The sequence below is a fragment of the Dermacentor andersoni genome, chromosome 3 (assembly GCF_023375885.2).
Source record: "Dermacentor andersoni chromosome 3, qqDerAnde1_hic_scaffold, whole genome shotgun sequence".
Taxonomy (NCBI): Eukaryota; Metazoa; Arthropoda; class Arachnida; order Ixodida; family Ixodidae; genus Dermacentor; species Dermacentor andersoni.
In genome coordinates, this window is record NC_092816.1 from 20,805,851 (window position 1) to 20,825,232 (window position 19,382).

General features: G+C 43.1%; 1 protein-coding gene across 1 annotated transcript in view; it reads right to left on the reverse strand.

Moving 5' to 3' along the window:
* Positions 1-19,382, reverse strand: part of Mondo (MLX interacting protein mondo) — a 103,877-nt gene that overhangs the window by 15,466 nt on the left and 69,029 nt on the right. Inside the window, exons 18-19 of the mRNA XM_050169546.3 lie at positions 17,544-17,673; positions 3,749-3,860 (exon numbers count right to left, since the gene is read on the reverse strand). Of these exons, the coding sequence (XP_050025503.1) occupies positions 3,749-3,860; positions 17,544-17,673 (242 nt within the window). The remainder of the gene's footprint in view (positions 1-3,748; positions 3,861-17,543; positions 17,674-19,382) is intronic.

The window sequence follows — 19,382 nt, forward strand, 5'->3', positions numbered from 1 at the left end:
TACATTTTGCCCTGGTTTAGCTATATGCCCAAATACTTGTATTTTTCAACATGATCAATCTTAGTGTCTTGTATTTCCAATCGTTCCCCCCTTTCTTCATTGTATACTATTATCCCAGACTTTTCTCTACTGAATTGGAGTCCCAATTTTTCTCCCTCCTCTCCACATATCCTCATTAGTTCCTGTAGTCCTACTTGGGTGTCAGCAAGCAGTACAATATCATCTGCATACATCAGTCCGCCTAGTACTTGAGCTACCTTCTGCCCTTCCAGCATATAACTTATGTCGGTTGCTATTGTGCTCTGTTCTAAGGCTCTTTTCCATTTGGCTTATGTAAATCATAAAAAGCAGGGGCGACAATGGACAGCCCTGCCTGAGACCACTTTTTACTTTAGCTGGCTTTGTAGTTTCCCCCTCCCATGTTATCTCTACTTCATTATCTGTATAAACTTCTTGTAGGAATCCAACCACACTTCTATCTAGACCATATTCCTTCAACTGTCTCCATAACTTTTCCTGGTTTACATTATTGTAAGCTCCTCTAATGTCTAAAAAAGCTATCCATAGCGGTTTCTACCTGGCTGCCGCTATCTCTATGCACTGTGTTATAACAAATAAATTATCATCTGGCCTTCTGTTCCTTCGAAATCTATTCTGCAGCTCTCCCAAGATCTCTTCACGTTCTGCCCATTCCTCCATTCTCATTTTCACCATCTGCATTGCTACTCTGTATATGACTGATGTGACAGTTATTGGCCTGTAGGATTTAATGTTCTCCTTGCTCCCCTTACCTTTGTAAACTAATATCATTCTGCTTGATTTCCAGTCCTGTGGAACATCTCCCCCTACAACTATTTGTTCAATAAGTTGCCGTAATTTTAATTTTCTTTTCTGGCCTAATATGCTTATCAATTTCATAGGTATGTCATCAGGTCCTGTCACTGTTCCCACGGGGACCTTGTGTTCAATTCTGTCCCATTCCTTACTTGTCATCCCTCTGTTCTCCTCCTCTAGTTCTGTCCTGCTGTTGTCATTGTTCTCCATTTTGCTACCTTCTGGCTCTGCAAATGCTGCCTCTATTGTTAACCTAATATATGCCCGAGCTTCCTCTCCCTCTACCTTTGTTCCTTCTGGTGTGGTCAGTGAGTGCTGAACCACCTCTGTCTTCTTACCCAGTTGCCTTATGTGTTCCCAAAACTTCTTAGAGGCATTTCTGTCTTCTTTCCATATCTCTAACAACCACTGTACCCCAACTTTTGCTATCTTGGCTTGAATTAATGCCGATGCTTCTCTTTTCATTGCAAGGTAATTCTCCCATTTTGTCTCCACCTCTTCTGGTGGGGCTCCCCTTTTCTTTGTTGCTCCGTTTTCTGCATGCATCTTTGTGTTGCTCTATGGCCTCCTTAACTTCTCGGTCCCACCAGCTTTTCGGTTTATGTTTTCCCTGCTTACTTCCTAGTTTCCTAATCTGTCCCTTTTTTAGCTCTTGTTTAAAAATACCTATTAACTCGTCGTATGTCCATGCCCTTTGCGGTTGCTTGGATACCATGTTTTCAATGTTTTTCACCACTTCTTGTAGCTGCCTGTCATTCAGTTTGCTTCTACCTTTCCTTTCTTTAGTTTCTATCACTGGTACTATCCTTCCAAAACTGATTTTGATTCGTTTGCGATCACTCCCCAGGCTTTTTGTACCTTTCTCATCAATTTCCATATCTCTCAACCGTTCATACAGTTTGTGGGACATTAGGCAGTAGTCGAATGTTGAGTGGGAGTTATTTCTTTCCCATGTTATCTTCCCGTCGCATTTAATTTCAGTATTAACTATTACAAAATCATGGGCCTCACAAAAATCTACTAACATCTGCCCTGTTGCATCTGTCGCCCCATCAAAGTATTCCAAATGTGCATTCATGTCCCCTAGGATGATTATCTCCCGTTTCATAGCTAACTCTCTGATGTCCTTGGCCATACATTTAAAATGTTTTGCATTCTCCTCTTTCGACTCATTCCCAGTTTTCAGATACACAACTCCCAGAATTGTCTCTACATTCTCTACAGTGCCCTTGAGCCACATGTGCTCACTGCAGCTCTCCCTTAGCCTTTCCCAGTCCTGTCCCTTCACTAGTGCCCCAAGGCCTCCTCTGCGGTCTTTCCCTTTTCTGTTGCACCCTGCTCAGGTGTATCCTGCAATGAATGGTGGCTCTTCCTCATCTCTTAAATGAGTTTCGGCGACTCCATAAACCTGAAAATTTTCCGCTTGTAATTGTTCTTCTATTTCGTCCCACGGCGCTGAAATGATGTTGATTTTGATGTGGCTTCACGCACAAATGCGCAGGGTGTTAAGAATGGCCCAGCTGAGGTGCAAGTGTTGCCAGCCAGTTGCGACAACGGGCGTAAACATTTCCTAGAGTGCCGCCGCAAACCTGTAGCCACGGCGTCACTAAATCGCCATTGTGACTGAATGCGTTCGGCGGGCCAACTATTGTTACCAAACCCACCAACGCGGACCTGATCTCCCGCGAGCGGGGGAGTTGCCGCAGGAACGTCGTCGGGGCCCCCTTCCCACGCGCCGACCAAGACGCAGGACAATGGCTACCCACGCGCGCTGCGAGGGTCCGCTCCGAGTTCTACGAAATTCGTGTGATGTTGGTTTTGGACCGAGAACCTGTGTGTGTGTGTGTAAGCCGTCCTGGGGGGAGGCGGCATGTTTGCAATGACTGGACGAACGTTTCCGTCTTCTTGGAATCAAGGGGAGGACCGAGTGTATATAAACCGCTGTTGTGCGGCTGCTCAGCTCACTCTTCCTTAAGCAGTCATGTTGGACTGAGACTCTCTCTCAAGCAGTCATGTTAGGCTGATGTACTTTTCTAAGCAGTCATGCTAGACTGATGTAGATACTGTAAATAAACCCATATTCCTCGTTCTCGATGAGAAGCAGTCCTTCCCTTCATCAACATCCTCAGCGTGGATAAGTTGGACGACGGCATGGGCCAGCTACCTTCTAATTCATGCCTGACTCCAATCTTGACAATGGATCACGAGCGATGGGATTGAGCCCCCAATCCTAACAAGGGCGCTTGGAGGCTGTTGTTCAGATCTCTGAGGCTTGTTGTTTTGCCGGGCCGCCCGATGGAGACGACGCACCGCCGTGTTTGTGCAAGGAAAAGTGGAAACACTATGTGTTAACCGATACACACACAATAAGCTGGTACGGTTTATGCGGATACACATTATGTTCAATGGCCGCCGAGTCGGGGATTTGACTTTACTACTTTTAAAATGAAACTACTGTTTAAGCAGGTATGATTTAACGAGGTTTTACTGTACAGTAAATTATCATTATTTTATTATTAGTAGTAAGTGGAGCACACCTACAAATATGAGTACAGACCAGATGTAAAACAAGCAGATGAACACTGTCATTAGTAGCATTTAGCTTGTTAAAGCCGAGAAATACTTGAAGAGCTTTACATATGCAGATCAAAAGTCACCAGTATGTTCTCGCAACCTTCTTGTCATCTACGAGGAGCAATTATTCTACAGACTAAAGGTGGCAAAAGAACTAAGCGGTGGTTGTGGAGGGGAGAAGCATACCTTTGCAATAGCAGTTGCCACCTAAAGAAGAGCTTTTCTCAATGGCTCACCAGTATGCTCAACCCTTTCACTGAGAAAAATCTTAGCCTTCAGTGAAGTTTCTGCAGGTCACCGCATATTAAGCACATTCACATCACATCAAATTTTCACTCACTGTGGCGCTGACTCCTTCTTGGTGACTGCCTGTGTGGCTTCCTCTGGTAACCGACTTGGGTCAGAAAGGATGTTTGTAGATTTGCTGAGGTACCTCAATGAATCCAGGACACCTAAGGAAAATAACATAAATAGAGGTGCATGAATATTCTAAATTTCGAATATGAATTGAATAGTCCTTGCTATTCAATTCACGTTTGATTAGAGAATTCACTACTGGAAGTTGTCAAATATTTGTTTCTTTCGAATATATAAGAGGTGGAAATATTCATTGGAGTCTCGAGGAAGACAGAACGATGAATTTGAGGACTGTTCTAGATAATTCTGCTGCAGGACAGCGGCAGTTGTTGCGCATTAGCACCAGTTTTTGAGTGAATGCACAGGGCAGATAACTTCTGCTCGATGATTTTTAGAGATTAAATAAGAATCGCTTGCTTTTAGGCAGCCTATTTATGACTTTATTAAGATTTATTATTTGGCCAGTCTCACGATGTTCCCATCCCTTTAGAACTATGTGTGGTGCTGTAATATCACGCTTCTCTTCACCAGCGAACAGAACACTCTATGTGGATCTAGTAAAATGCTGTTCCCTTGTTTCATTGCTGTCAATTCCAGGATGCCCCAGGTAAGTGAAAGCAGTTGTTTATCATTTACAAGCTCTTCAGTTGCTTAGGTGCCTAATTGTGGAAGATATCACACATGTATGCCAATGCATAGGAGCCTGATTTCTACAATTACCGATGCAGAATGCATACTATTTGTTCCTTTCTATTGGTTCCCGTTTTCAAGTGTGGCTCTGTCTCAGAATGAACAAGCCCAAACCAAAGCTTGACAGGGCATATTACTCTGCAAGAAATGATAGTGTCCAATTGGATCATAAAGGCAACTCTCTCAAATTTGTACACAGACAGAAAAACAAAGTGCTGCTCCTCGCAAGTTCGTACAGAATATTCGGCTCAAAATTCAAGGGCAATTCAGAGACAATCCAAGGATTTCAAGGATGCTGAAGGCCAAAATTTAAGGAAGGGGAAACAAGTATTATTCATACAAAAATGATGAAAATTAGTGAAATATCCTTATTAGCTGTAAATTTCTTGCAGCTAAGCAGCTGCTGAGTTGGGCACATGCTTCAAGCTCTTCAAGTGGCAGTAACGGCGATAGTGCACAGGCACAAACTAATCTACTCTTTTACAACATTGCAGGTTGGTGTTCTTCCTATCATGCTCTTGCGTACACTGCTATCCCGTCGCTGCTGCTGCCGTGAGTGCTACCATGAATAGTGGGGTACTTTAGGCTAATGCAGAGCCATACCTGGTCACTTGTGCTGAGTTGCATTTTTTTGTGATTGCCTTCTATTTCCTGCAGAGTTGACTTCTATTGCCAACATTGAGGCAAGCAGGGAAATAAATTCAGGTGGCCTAAACGACCTTGCGTAAGCTATGGCTGAGAAGCAACTGGAAAGCATAAAAGAGATCGTTAAGGTATTGACTGGGTTGGTGACTAATACCCCTGTCACACGGGCACCTGCGAACTTTGTTGACATGAAGCTCCCTAATGGATATTTACGTCAATGAAGTTGCTGCCGTGCTTACGGCACAATGTAAGCTTTCGACAGGCGCCGCATGGCACCGAAATGGCACTGCTGGGCTTACTTTTGCATGCAACGACTCACATATACAGTCACGGTTAAAGGTAGCTTTTTTTTTTTCTTAATGCAGTATGTGATCTGATGAAATCACAGCAAGAAAGTTTGCTGTATGTTATCGCAAGGCTAGTTTTTTTTAAGCATAGCAAAGTTGAAAGCGATGCTGGCCACACTGCACTCTTTCTTTCGTGCGCGGGCAGCGTTGGTCACACTGTTCGACCGGTGTGCTTTGAGTTGTGATTCTGCGCTGTGTAATCGTGTGTGTGCATGTATTCGCAGTGAGCTGAACTTCTTCCAGATGAGTGACGAAGCGAATAAACAAACGAAAAGGCGGAACGACATTTTCCCATGCGGCAAAGGGAAGCATTGGTGTAGAGGGCACAGGCGCTATGTTCTTAAAAACAAATTAAAGACTCCTATTACGTGGTGTATAAACCAAGGCAAAAAAAAAAAAAAAGAAGATAATGCTAAAATTTGTAAGTGAGCCAGTTATGATGATTTTATTCGCATGGTTTTCTTCGTAGCTGTAGCTATCTGGGAACGAGAGTGCTCCATCCAACCATATTGGTCATTGCCGAACTCCCCTCGCCAAAATCTCCATTTAACTTCCTTGGTGCAAGAGAGACCATGTGACATGGAGTGCAACTCCCTAGACGTAAAGATGAAGGAGTTAAATGGAGTTTGCGGGTGCCCGTGTGACAGGGGTATAAGCTAGATTCATTCATGTCAGACATTAAAACTGACGTTGCTCGGATCAGTACCTCAAACAGTGAAATTTGGCCAGAAATCGCTGGTCTTCAACGATCCCTACAATTCTTGAGTGATGGTTTTGAAAAATTCAAACTTGGCGTTGAGGCCTTCCGGGGTGAGCTTTCTGCTGTTAGGGCTGACAGTGAGCAGTGCCGCTTTGAAAAAGGAACTCCTCAAAAAAGAACTGAAGCAGGCTAGGAGTGAGATAACTGAGTTGAAACAGTACTCCATAAATATGAATGTTGAAATTCAAGGGCTTCCAGTTGTGCCAGATGAGGACCTTTAGAAAGAAGTTGGAAAACTTGCAGGGTGTCTAAAGGCCAACATCACTGAGAATGACATGGACATTGTGCATCTTGTGCCATCTAGAGATAAGAGTAGGCCATATGTGGTCGTGAAGTTTCATTCGTGAGCCACCCGGGACGGAATGCTTTCGGAAGCAAGGAAGGGCAAACTGAATGCAAGGGAATTAGGGTACGACGCAATGCTTCGATCTACGCAAATGAGCATCTCTGTCATAAAAGCAAAATTTTGCTAGCAAAAGCGAGACAAGCGAGGAAAGGGAAAAATGGAAGTTTATCTGGGTGTCTCAAGGCAAAGTACTCATGCGGAAATTGAACAAGACACCAGTCTCGCGCATAATGTGCGAGGAGGACTTGGTGCAAGTTGTATTAACTGGTCATCATGGTGGAATAATGGTTTCTTTAGTTGTGATCCTGCATGTCATTCTTCTTTATTTTTTTGTTTGCTTTGTTAAAAAGAAAAACATATTCCTGACTTTTTTTTTGTGTGTGCGTGTGTGTGTGTCTAAACCTAGTTCATACTACACAGCACTTTGTGTAGCCAATGTCCCTACTCTTCATCTGTATTATGCAAGTGAACATTTGTATAATGCGTGCAATATTGCTCTGTGTTGGATTAGTGTCATATATCACTTATCTGTTATCTATGCTATTTTTCTAACGTTGCACAATGAAGTATGGCTTCATAAAGATTCAGCAGCAGTTCTTAGTGAGTATGTTTACCCTTTTTTGTTATACATTCCATTCAAAGCTGTTGCTTTGTTATACTTGCTATACATAATTTCTGCATACCACTTCATCACCACCATCTTCCAATGAGCATTAATAAGATGGGTTCTAGTCCATCTAAACTAAATGCACTAATTGTAGACCAGCGCATATCCCCCCAAGCTGTGCTTCACATTAATATGCAGTCTGGTCGCTGCAAAGAGGACAACCTTCTTGTTCTTCTTGATAAGTTTAAATTTGATTTCTCCACAGTTCTGCTTACAGAAACGTGGTACCATGATGACTCGGACGTTATTAATATGGCAGGTTATAACCCAGTTTATTTAATTTAAAAAAATAGGGACAGGAGGCGGCGTATGTATGCATGTTAAACATGAGATACGAATGGCTTAACGAATGGTCGCAATGCACGGATGATATTGAAATTGCATCCCTTAAAGTAGAAAACTGTGTGACTGCTGCAGTATACAGACCACCCAATGGCAGCATCAACAATTTTATACTGTATTTAGATAACATGTTCTCCTTTGTTAATATCAACGGATACAGACTAATGTTGGGAGATGACTTGAATATTGATATGTTAGCAAGCACGAATAAGCAAAAGCATCTTTCTCCACTTCTTGATTTCCACCTTTTATCGAATTTCATCATCACTCCTACTCGTATTACTGACTTGAGTGCAACATTAATAGACTTGTTCATAATAAACTTTCCCTTCGATTCTGTACATTCTGGCACTATTTGTACCGCTATCAGCGATCACCTACCTAAATATTTCTTTGTATCCCAATGCCGCCACACGCCTAGACAGGCTGCTTCTGGTATATATTATAGAGCTGTAAATTCAAACTCTCTTTCGCGCTTTCAAGATTAAATTGAGCAAATGCAATGGGATGAGTTATTTTGTTTCCCCTGTGTTGGTTTAGCTTACGACCATCTTATCCGAATGATCAGGTCAGTTTATAATGAAACATTTTCCACCTCAGGTTTTTAAAAAATCCAAAGCGTTCCCGCAAACCTTGGACGACTACAGAGATCCTAAAAAAAGGCCATAGTTCGTGCGCAGCCATGGCACATAACATTGTTCAGAGTGTCGGTTTAGGCACAAAGAACGACTTAGTTAAAGTTAGCTACACTGTGTATATAACCGCAATTTTTTACAATATCTACCGTACTTACTTGCATAATGATCATACTTTTCTGTCAAAAAAATTTATGCAAATTCAGGGGGTGCGATTATTACGCAGGTTAAATTTCCCACAAAAAGAAACATTTTCTTTTTTCATCCCGCATTTGTTGCGGGATGACATGCAGGCGGCTGCTGCTGTCAGTGCGGGACACCAAAACAAAAATGGCGGCCGGCGGAGCAAGCCGAATGCGATTATTTTTCTTTTCGTGAGTACATTACGCGCATTGAAACATATTCTTCCTTATCAGTAATGAATAATATCGTTAATATCAGCAAGCTTGCGACAATAACGTAGCCATGTCCTCTTTGAGGGGACAGAAACAGAGATGGGCATGCGTAGCTGCCAGTGACATAGAAACACATGGTGGGATGCTGCAGAAACTGCGGCATTTGTCTTCACTGCTATCCTAATACGGCACATTTCCGCTAAGGGTGGGTGAATATCTTAGCTGCGTTATAAGCGTCGGCGTATGAATAGGGTACACTACTAAAGTATCAGTGTAAACGTGGCCACTATCGTTGCCGCTCGCGATTTGCTGTGTGCCCACGAGTGCAGACGAGAAGAATCGAAAGGCGCCTTTAATGTTGTTGTTGACCAAAACCATTACGAAGCCTACAAATAATAAAGCTGAGGCTAGTTTGGTTGTAGCTTTTCCTTTTTTTTTCATGGAAGTGCGGAAAGTGATGAAAGGAATGAAATGAGGCATCTGCATAAGAATGTTGGGCGTGTGCAGACCGATTGGTATGTCTTCAAGAGTCGTTCGCGTAGCATTTGACAGATGGTAAGCGTGATCATCATTAGCAAGACTTGGCACACGACATATCGCTGCGACAAGTTCAGGGTGCGATCATTACGCGGGAAAGAAAAAAATTGAATTTTGACGACAAAATTCAGGGGTGCGATCATTACACGAATGCGATCATTATGCGAGTAAATACAGTATTCTAAAGGAAAGTAATAAAGTGTATTCATATAGTAGCACGTTTAATTTAATTACATTAAATTTAACCAATGGCTCTGCAGTGTGTGCATTAAATGGTTGAGTTGAGTTGAGTTTAATGGCACATAAGCAGCTAAGGCTATCATGCGCCAAACACTAGGTACAGATTCTTTAAAAAGTTGGGACACCTCAGTGAGTCCTTGTCTGGGCAAGAGGTCGGAGGGTCTCAACAAATTATCTAAAGACCTCGGCATTCTTCTCAGAGATTAGAAGGTGGATGAGGTTTTCTGTAATATGTAGTGAAGCACTCTGCGAGGTTTTAAAGTTTTATCAGAACACCTGCTTCTTTTAAAAAGCTAAAAACACGTGATACATCAACAAGCGCATCTTCGCCTAAAATCAAAGCTGGGTGAAAAGGAATGTGTTCATTGTAAAATAGGGTAAAAAACTTCTTCCTCAGTGGTTCAAGTTTTCTGCATGAAAATAAGATGTGGTTTACTGTTAGTTCATCTCCACATGATTCACATTGGGGACTGTCTTGCTTTGTTAGAATGAAGTTGTGTGTGAAGTGTGCGTGTCCTATGCGAAGATGGCATAGAATCACTTCTTTGAAACGTTCCTGGTGTGTGCAAGATTTCCATTCGCCTAACACGGGCTTTAACAAGTGTAATTTGTTATTTATGTCATTGTTCCAAGCAGACTGCCATTTTTTGCTTAGTTTATGATATATTAGCTTCATGCAGTCATTAGGAGATATCTTTATTTTTGTTACTTGTTTGTGCCGGGCTTGTGCTGCGCATGCATCTGCTCTCTCATTGCCACTAATTCCGACGTGGCTCGGAACCCAGCATAATTTAATGTTCCGTCCTTGTGTGGTGACTTTTATTAAATTGTGTATAATACCTCCTAATAATGGTGTGACTGCATTTCTGGCATGAAGAGATGTGAGTGCACTTAAGGAGTCTATGTATATAATACTGTTTGCGAGGTTCTCCTTTACTATTTTCTCTATGGCTATAGAAATGGCGTAACATTCAGCAGTGAAAATGGATGTGCACTGCGGAAGTCTTACTGTTTCTTCCCAGTTCCCTTCGACAACTGCACTTCCAACAAGGTCTGTCGTTTTCGAACAATCAGTATAAAAGTCTGTGAAACTGCTGTACTTATCTTCTAGTGCCAGGAATTCCTGAATAATGTGTTGTGGTGGGATTTGTGCTTTACGGAACTGTGTTAAAGTGAGACCGCAAGCTGTCGGAAAGATGAACCATGGGGGTAGTGGATTTTGTCTGTGGGTAATGCCAGGTACTGTGTCCACTATGCCAAGATTGTGACGAATCTCTTCAAATCGCAGGAGCAGTGGTGCTATAGTTTGTGGTTTGTTGCTGAATATTACTCGAGAAGGGCATATTGTTACAAGGGGATAGCAAATGTGTTTTGGTAGATATTGTACCTTAAGAATATATGCACAGGTTAGAGCGGCTCTTCCACTTTATAGTGGGGGTTCGTTTGTTTCTACGTAAAGGCTGGCTATAGAAGACGTTCATGACAGTACTTTGAGTATATTCAGTGACTGGAAAGCTTTCTTTTTGAGGGTGTTTATGTGTGGCAGGAATGTGAGCTTTTTGTCAAAAGTTATACCTAAAAAATTTTGTTCATTCTTTACTGGAAGTACGGTTTCATTTAGGTGTAGGGTGGGGTCAACCTGTAGGCCTCTTTTGAGTGAGAAGAGGACAGAAATTGTTTTTTGTGATGAAAACTTAAATCCATTTTTGTCTGCCCAAATTGCGAGTTTGTTCAATGTGAGTTGTATCTGTCTCTCGCATGTTGGCAAGCTGGAGGATGTGCATGCTATTTGAAGGTCATCGACATATACAGAATACATAATGAACCTAGGAATGATTTTTGCTATGGAGTTCATTTTTACTATGAAGAGTGTCGTACTTAAAATACAATCCTACGGCACTCCATTCTCCTGGACCAATTTCTTCGAAAGGGTTGCACCCAGGTGTAAATGTAATGAACGGTCGGACACAAAATCTTTCAGGCAGTTCAGCATCCTACCACGAATACAAGGTTCTGCTAGGTCGTGAAGAATACCAAACCTCCAAGCGGTATCATAAGCGTTGTTGATATCGAAAAAGACTGCTAAACAGTGTTGCTTGTGTACGAATGCTTCTCGGACTGTATTTTCTAGGTGGACGAGATGACCAGCTGTTGAACACGGTTTTTTAAATCCACACTGGTGGATGTCTAAGAGTTCACGAGTGAACGTCAGCCTAATGTTCAGGATACTTTCAAATGATTTTGCGAGACAACTTGTGAAAGCTATTGGCTTATAACTGCTAGGGGTGGTTGGTGGTTTTGCAGGCTTCAGAAACAGTACAGTCGCGGCGTTTTTCCAAGCCTCTGGTATTTTCCCTGATACCCATATTTTGTTGAAGAATTGTAAAAGTGCATTCACAGCAGTGTCTGAGAGGTGAGCCAGCATTTCATAGTGTATTTCATCAGGGCCGGGTGCTGTCTGTTTACCTGCGGACAATACTTTTTGGATTACGTGAAGTGTAATTAATGTATTATAGGACTCATTTGTACAGCCACTTGTAGGAAGATTTTGTTTTTCGGCTGTATGTTTGTACTTCAGGAAAGATTGAGTGTAGTGTGAGGAACTTGAAACATTAAAAGAATGTTCCCCTAGTACGTCTGCCTGTTCCTCTATACATGTTTGTGTGCCAGGAGCTGTTAAGAACGGAATTGTGAAAGGGGAGAAGCTGCCATTTAGTTTATGGACTTGTTCCCAGATTTTTTTGGACGTGGTTGAACTGTTGATAGATATGTAGTTTTTCCAGGAAGTTTTCTCAGCATCGCGACGAATGTGGTGTGTGTTGGCTTTTGCCTTTTTAAAGTTTACAAGATTATCATGGGCTGGGTATCTACGGAAAATGCCCCAGGCTTTGTTTTGTTTCTTTTTTGCTTCCCTACATTCTTGCGTGTACCAGATTTTGTGATTATGTCGAACCACTCCCGAGGATTGAGGAATAGCTAGCCGCGTGGCATTAATAATACAGGTTGTGAACAATTTGTTTTGACCGTCGACATTAAGATTACTTGAAAAAACATTATCCAGACTGGCCTGTTATCGAAACAATGCCCAGTTTGCTAAGTGTAGCTTCCAACGACGTGGTTTGCTTGGGATGATTTGTGGTGGGGATGATAAGTTAATTTTTAAAGAAAGGTGATCACTTCCGTAGGGGTTGTCAACAACATCCGATTTAAAATCTGTAAAAGGTGATGGAGAACTAAAAGATAAATCTAAGCAGTTCATTTTTCCTGAGCTCAAATAGCAATATGTGTGCGCTCCTGTATTGAGCAGGCAGACATTCTTTGATAAAATAAAATCTTCTAGGACACGGCCTCTAGTGTCCGTTTAGTCACTCCCCCAAAAAGATGAGTGTGCATTAATATCCCCTACTAAATATGGCTCTGGCAGCTGTTTAAAAAGTGCTTCTAAATCATGAAGTGTAGCATTTAGATGTGGTTCCAGATACAGAGTACATATTGTAATTGTTTTAAAATCAAGAACGGTCACAGCTGCAGCTTCATATTCCGTTTGAAGCCTGATTTCAAGAGTAGCAGCACCATTCTGCACTATAATCGCGACACCTCCAGAGAGCCTACTCGCTTGCTCTTTGTCACAACGAAATACTTTGTATTTCTTTAAAATGTTCTTATGTTGTTGTCCTAAGTTAGTTTCTTGTAAACATAAGCCCACAGGAGAAAATGAGTTTAAGATATCTTTTATGTCGCTGTAGTTTTTAATAAGTCCACGACAATTCCAATGTATCAGGAATGCCATCTTTAATTATTTTGTAGGGATGTGGCTAAAAATATTTAGGTTCCTCATTTTTGAGGACCCGTTATTGGGGTTTTTTCTTTTTTTCTTTTTTTTCGAGCGAGCTGTGCCTCCGCGGTGGCGGGGGCGAACTGGCAGTTGTCTCCATGGCCTCTCCTGAGGTGCTGGAGCTCCGCGACACCGCGGCTGTGTGTGTTTCAGGCCTCTCTCGTTGGGGAAAAACCTTGTGGGCAGCCGAATTGAGGGCCAGCAGGCCCTGCTTAGTAGGTGGCAGGGCAGCTTGTGCTGTCTCTCCGTGGGGTGCGGGCGGCTCTGCCGGAGGCCTGGTAATTGTGGCCTGACCAGGCCCCAAAGGTTGGTGTGGTGCTATGGCCCGTCGCACCACATCGGCGAAGTTGCTTTTTCCATTGAAGGAGAATGTGTTTGTTAGCACGATACGCCTTCGTGCTTCTTTGAATGAAATGTTTTCTTTGGTTTTCAACGTGATGATTTCTTTTTCTTTTTTGCAGGACGGACACATCCTAGAGTATGCGGCATGTTCTCCTTCATAGTTTACGCAATGCACTGCACCGTCACAGTTTTCGCAAGTATGTTCTTTCGAAGCACATTTTGCGCAAGTTTTGCAGCCCTGGCAACTCTGTGAGCCATGGCCGAACCTCTGACAATTGAAGCATCTGCGGGGGTTCGGAATGTAGGGCCTTACATTGATTTTTAAGTAGCCGACTTCTATTTGTTCGGGGAGTGTGTTGCTGTTGAACATGAGGATCAGGTGTTTCGTGTCGATCTTCCGGATTTTGATCCGGTGAACGTTTATGACATCTTGGTCGGTGAGTCCTTCAAGCATTTCTTGTTCTGTTAAGTGTATGAAGTCGATTTCTGATATTACACCGCGGACAGTGTTGAGGGACCGGTGGGATGTAACGGAGACATATCCCCAATGGACGCAAGGTTTGACAGTTTTGTGTATTGCACATTATCTCGAAGTTCGAGCAGCAAATCACCACTAGAGATTTTTTGAAAGCTTGTAGCCAGGGCCGAGGGCTTCTGTCAAGGACTTGGATACTGTGAATGGGGACAAGATTCTTGCTGGCTTTTCTTCTACTTCACTATGTATTACATGGTATTTTAGGAAGGCTACTTTTCTTTTCTGAAAAATATTGAGTTGCTTCGGTCTGCCCTCTTTTATAAGAGGGGCGATCATTTTGAGGGAAAGGAGGAGCCATAGAAAAGTTGTGTTGTTCAGCCACGGTGCCAGCCACCCACCATGGTGCCCAACGAGGGGACGGGACAGGAACATGCGAACAAGTCTTGCCCACGCCACCTGTACATCGAGACTATAACCTAATACGACATAACCAAGGTAGGTTAGCCACCTATGAAAAATTGAAGTGAATAGAAGATACAAGAAGACAGAACAGATGTGAAAGAAGAGGGTAAAGAAAAAGCATGTGGAGGAAGAAGACAGGAAAAGGTGACTGCTGATTTGCCCCGGGAGGGGCAGTCCGGAGGTGTCGCCTACGTGAAGCAGAGACCAAAGAGCTGTACTGCCTCTGCTGAGGGGCCACAAAGGTCCAAACACTCAGCGTCAGCTCAACCCCTAGGATCCCCTTTCCCCGGACACGGCAAAGCCATGCACGGCTAGGCGCAGGAGGGGCCAACCTTCGTGTGCTCGGGTACGTGGTGTCGCAACACACCAAATGCCTGCTGACGCAGACGTCCCTGCGGGGATTAAATGGTAGGTTTGCAACAGATCCTAGGGCCCTTTTTTGTAGGATAAGAAGATTATTTATGGATTGTTTTGTTCTGTTACCCAAAATTAAGTTACAGTAGCCCAGATGAAATGAGAAAAGTGCTTTAAATATTAGAAGCTTTTGAGGAACTGGCAATACATGCTGACATTTTCTCAGTACACCCAGGACCTTGTGAAGTTTTTTTTTGTAAAATTCCATATGGGTGATCCCATTTCACATATTCATGAAAAATAAGACCTAAAGATTTTGCTGTAGAAGAAAATTCAATTTTATTATTTAACATCAGATTATAAGAATGAGTGGGCTCATAAAGCAGGTATTTAGTGCACAAAAGAACAGCTTTAGTTTTGGAACAGTTAATTTGTAAAGAACTTAAGTGTCCAGGTGCATATGTTTTTCTTTTAATGTCATGTTAGCTAGATTCACGAGATAATGTATATTTGTTCCACAAAAGAAAAGACGTATCATCAGCATAGATTATGTATTGGGCTGAAGGGTCAACATTTACAATATCATTAATAAATATAATAAACAAAAGCAGTTGAAAAGCAGTGTAAGTTGCCTCCAAACGCAGTCTTCAAGGAATTCACGGAGCAGGCTTATTTTCAAGCAGTTATAAGGAAGGGTGTGCGAATACTGAATAGATTTCAGATTGAATATCAAAGTTTTTCACAAATTTAATGCTTACAACAAAATTTTGGCCAAGATAATACGGTGCTGCGCATGCTCGGAAGTCTCCTAGCATTGTGCATAACAAGAATCTACACCGCTGTCAGTAAAATATAGAAATCAAGACATACAGCGCGGTCTACTCTTATTAAAGGGAATGCCAAATTAGTATGCTAGCACTAATTACAGCTCAGCTCTAGTATACAAAGGCCTGGAAAATATTTTTTTAACGAATAGAATTTGTGTTGAACAGAATCAAGGGCTTTTTTCTCTCTTAAACTAATATATTAATATAGCTCTTGTACTGAATACCAATAATTTTCAGCTTAATGGTGGACGTGCACTTCGCAGCAATCTTATCTATTGCAGAGAAAGTTTTTTTTGCTTTCTAGTTATTCTCCAAAATGCAGAAGGGGTATTACAAATTTATGGCAGGTGGGTTATCGTAAGGCCAATCTGCACAATGGCCAAAAGAAGCTCACATCACATGACTCACATCGCCGACACCTACAGTAAAGGGCTGGCGCCGTCTGCACCATTTCATTGTAAGGTTCAGCATGATTTGCCACCTGTCGAATATTTTACAATCTGTAAGGTCACTGCAAGTTTCTGCGACACTCCCCTCCCACCCCCCTCTTTCCTGTTTATCCACCATTCGCACCAAGCATGCCACCACTTTCACACCCGCCATTTAAATCCAAAGCTAGTTTTGTGGCGACTTGCTCCAAGCCATAAAAAGTCCGACGTGCCTCTACAAACGACTTCGGTAATGAGACCGCTGTTCTGCATCTCAAATATGGGGGCTGGGGGCTCTTAACAACTTTGTTGCCACTCCGCGTACTAGCTTTCGTTTGCGAGGTGGTTTGTTGGCTTTCCGAGTGATGTGCATCGATTTGGCACGAAATCATAACTTTAGTCGCCGATGCCCATGAAGCAGCACCGATTAGGGTTAACGACCTGTGACGACGAGGTGAAAGCCATCATGTGATCGGTCCCGAGGCCACGAGTGTGGGTTAGTTCGACGGCTGTTGAAGTGGCGTGAAGTTCACAGGCGCGCATCCAACACAATCTGCGTGCCTATTGGCAACTAACTGGCTCAATTTTCGCTTTATGAAATATGTAGTGCTAATGTTGCCATTCTTTCTGTCCATTTTCGATCCATCCTGTCGACCCAGATGAACCTGATACCGACAGTGGCGGCCCTGGCCAACGTGCTGCTGTTCTGCAAATTGCAGCGCTCGGGCGCTCGCAGTGACTACCTAAGTCTGTTACTGCATCAGCCGGTGTAGCCCGTCAGCAGCACACTTGGAAGTCCTGTTGCAGTGAAAGCGAAGTGAAACCGTGAAGTGCTTGCTTGCGCGGCTGGACTCCGCGGCACACGCGACATGTGGCATTGCGCGGGTCTCTACATTAAATATACTGAATATTCGAGAAATCAAATAGTACATATTCAATTTGCGAATAGAATTATTCGAATGTTCACTATTCAATTAAGTGTTATTTGATATTTGCACACCCCTAATTTTAAGGGCTCTTGAGCCTACTTGTGCAAATTCAAAGGTTTTCAAGAATTTTGAGGAGCTGTACAAGTCCTTTCACAAACTCGATCATTGGAGAGGTGTTTCTCAAGCGTTTCCTGTAGAAACTGACTAGGAATTGTTGGAGCTTAACACCTGCTTCACTCAAGGGACAGCGCTAGTTGATGTCCAAGGGAGTGGAGGAAGAGATTCAAGATATAGTTTATGAATATCGAGGTTAATCTCAACATCAAGGATGCTTCTTAGCACACTTTCTGTGCATACCATAGAGCCGATGATACCAGAAATCATACTATGGACTAGAACAGGTCACTGTGGCAGGTAAAATTTCAGCCACTGATGGCCTGTGCCATCGTAAAGTAACTGACATTGTGCAACAGGAATGACTAGAGAGATACGAAACATAGGCGTGCTGCAAGCACAACTTACCTGGCCTGAGGGCCCTGAGCGAACAGTTTTGTTCAACCCAAACAAGCACTGTCTTGCACATTTCATCGAACCCAGCCTTGGAGACGGTCTGGTTGTAGGACTCCAACAGGGGCTCCAGAAGAAGGCTGAACTGTGCGTGGCAATATTGAGTCATGGAAGTGTGACATACCAATGAGATGAGCAAGTGCAAACACTACATTTGCACATAGCGGCAAAAGGCACACTTGCATGCTTTTGAATAAAAATGTACTCTGTTGAATTCTGTGACAAGGTTAACAGTTTTGTGACCTTTGTTTGTGGCATCCTTGGCAAATTGCACCGGTGTGCACAGGGGTGCTGTGATGCGCCGTTTCATTCAATCATCATTGCCTCAGGGTGCCCTGTTGCACACCAGTGACTCATTGAGGGTGCCATTACTTTTCTAACAATGCCAGTGCATCACATAAGTATAACTTCAGATAAGACAGACAGACTTAACAAGTGTCCTTATGCTCATCCTAAATATGTGCATTGGGCTCAATAAAAAAAAGCTGGCAGCAAAAATACAATAAAATGTAAAGAAAGCTTAAAAACAGGTTCTGAAATTTGCCACTGAACTTCATGGTTAGCAAAATCATTTATGGCACTCTTGCAGGGAAAAAAACAAGGAAAGCCGAAATGCTGAGATCCGTGTTCCTTTTGTTGCCAAGATCATTGTGAACATCAAAGAACACCAAATTCTCATGTCACATGGCAGAAACACTGCTTTGGTGAATAAATGGATGTACCTAGAAGAGTTGGCAGAACATTGACACAAGGTTCAGAGTTCTCGGGTAAGCTGCATTATTTCTACAGGGCTCAAAAGCCTGATATAACACTGTCAGGCTTTACCTAGGACGAGCATGAGAGCCAGAGTTTCACTTATATAAGCTCACACCACAACCTTGTGTCTTTCCTGTCCTCAGCCTGTACCCTTCTCAATAAAAGCATGTACAGTAAAACCTCGTTATAACGAAGTTGAAGTGGGGGTAGTAATTACTTCATTATAACCATTAGTTCGTTATACCCATTATCCATTTCTATCGACAATTAGCAAGCAAAAGAGGATGAACTCACCACCAAATCTCACAGCAGCCCGCCAAGCGAAAAAGAAAACGGCCGTCGCATGAAAAAAAGACTAGCGAAAAAGAAAGAACAGCAAGGAATTGATACTTTATTCACGCCAAACAGCTCATCACTGATTGATGAACAGCACGCCAGCTGGCGGCTCACTTCGTAGAAAAAAAGTCCTTGATAGATTTTTGCCTTGTCTTCTTCAGGCGAATGCTCTTTCAGTTGCAGCCGCCATGTTGAGTCCGTCCTCGCTGTCATCGTGAGCGCCAAAGAAGTGGTGCAGCAGGTCTGCTGCATTCAGCGCTTGTGTGGGCGTCAGTATGTTGGATTCGCCAATATGAGGCTGCAGGCTGTCGTCGACACACTCATCACTGTTGTCATTAGGCACCCCCGTCACCGCGCGCAAAATTTTTGCCTCCGTTAGCTGTTCGGTCGTCACCGCGTCAGCATCGGCACTGACCTATGTGCAGAAAGTGTCGCAGTCAGGCACAACGCTGGTATCTAGGAGAGCGTCCCACGACGCTAGGGTTGGTCGCCCACGGCACCCTCATTGGCAGCAGCATCGATATCTTCGCTGTAACCACCGCTGACGCCAAATGAGGCATGCTGGAAGCAATTGGCGATCGTGCTTGTAGGTACAGCCATCCAAGCAGCCTGTAGCATCTCGATCGCCATGTACAAGTCGATCGTGGACTCGTGCTTCATGCTCACATTGAGCAGAATCCGGTCGATCACACGCTTGCAGTA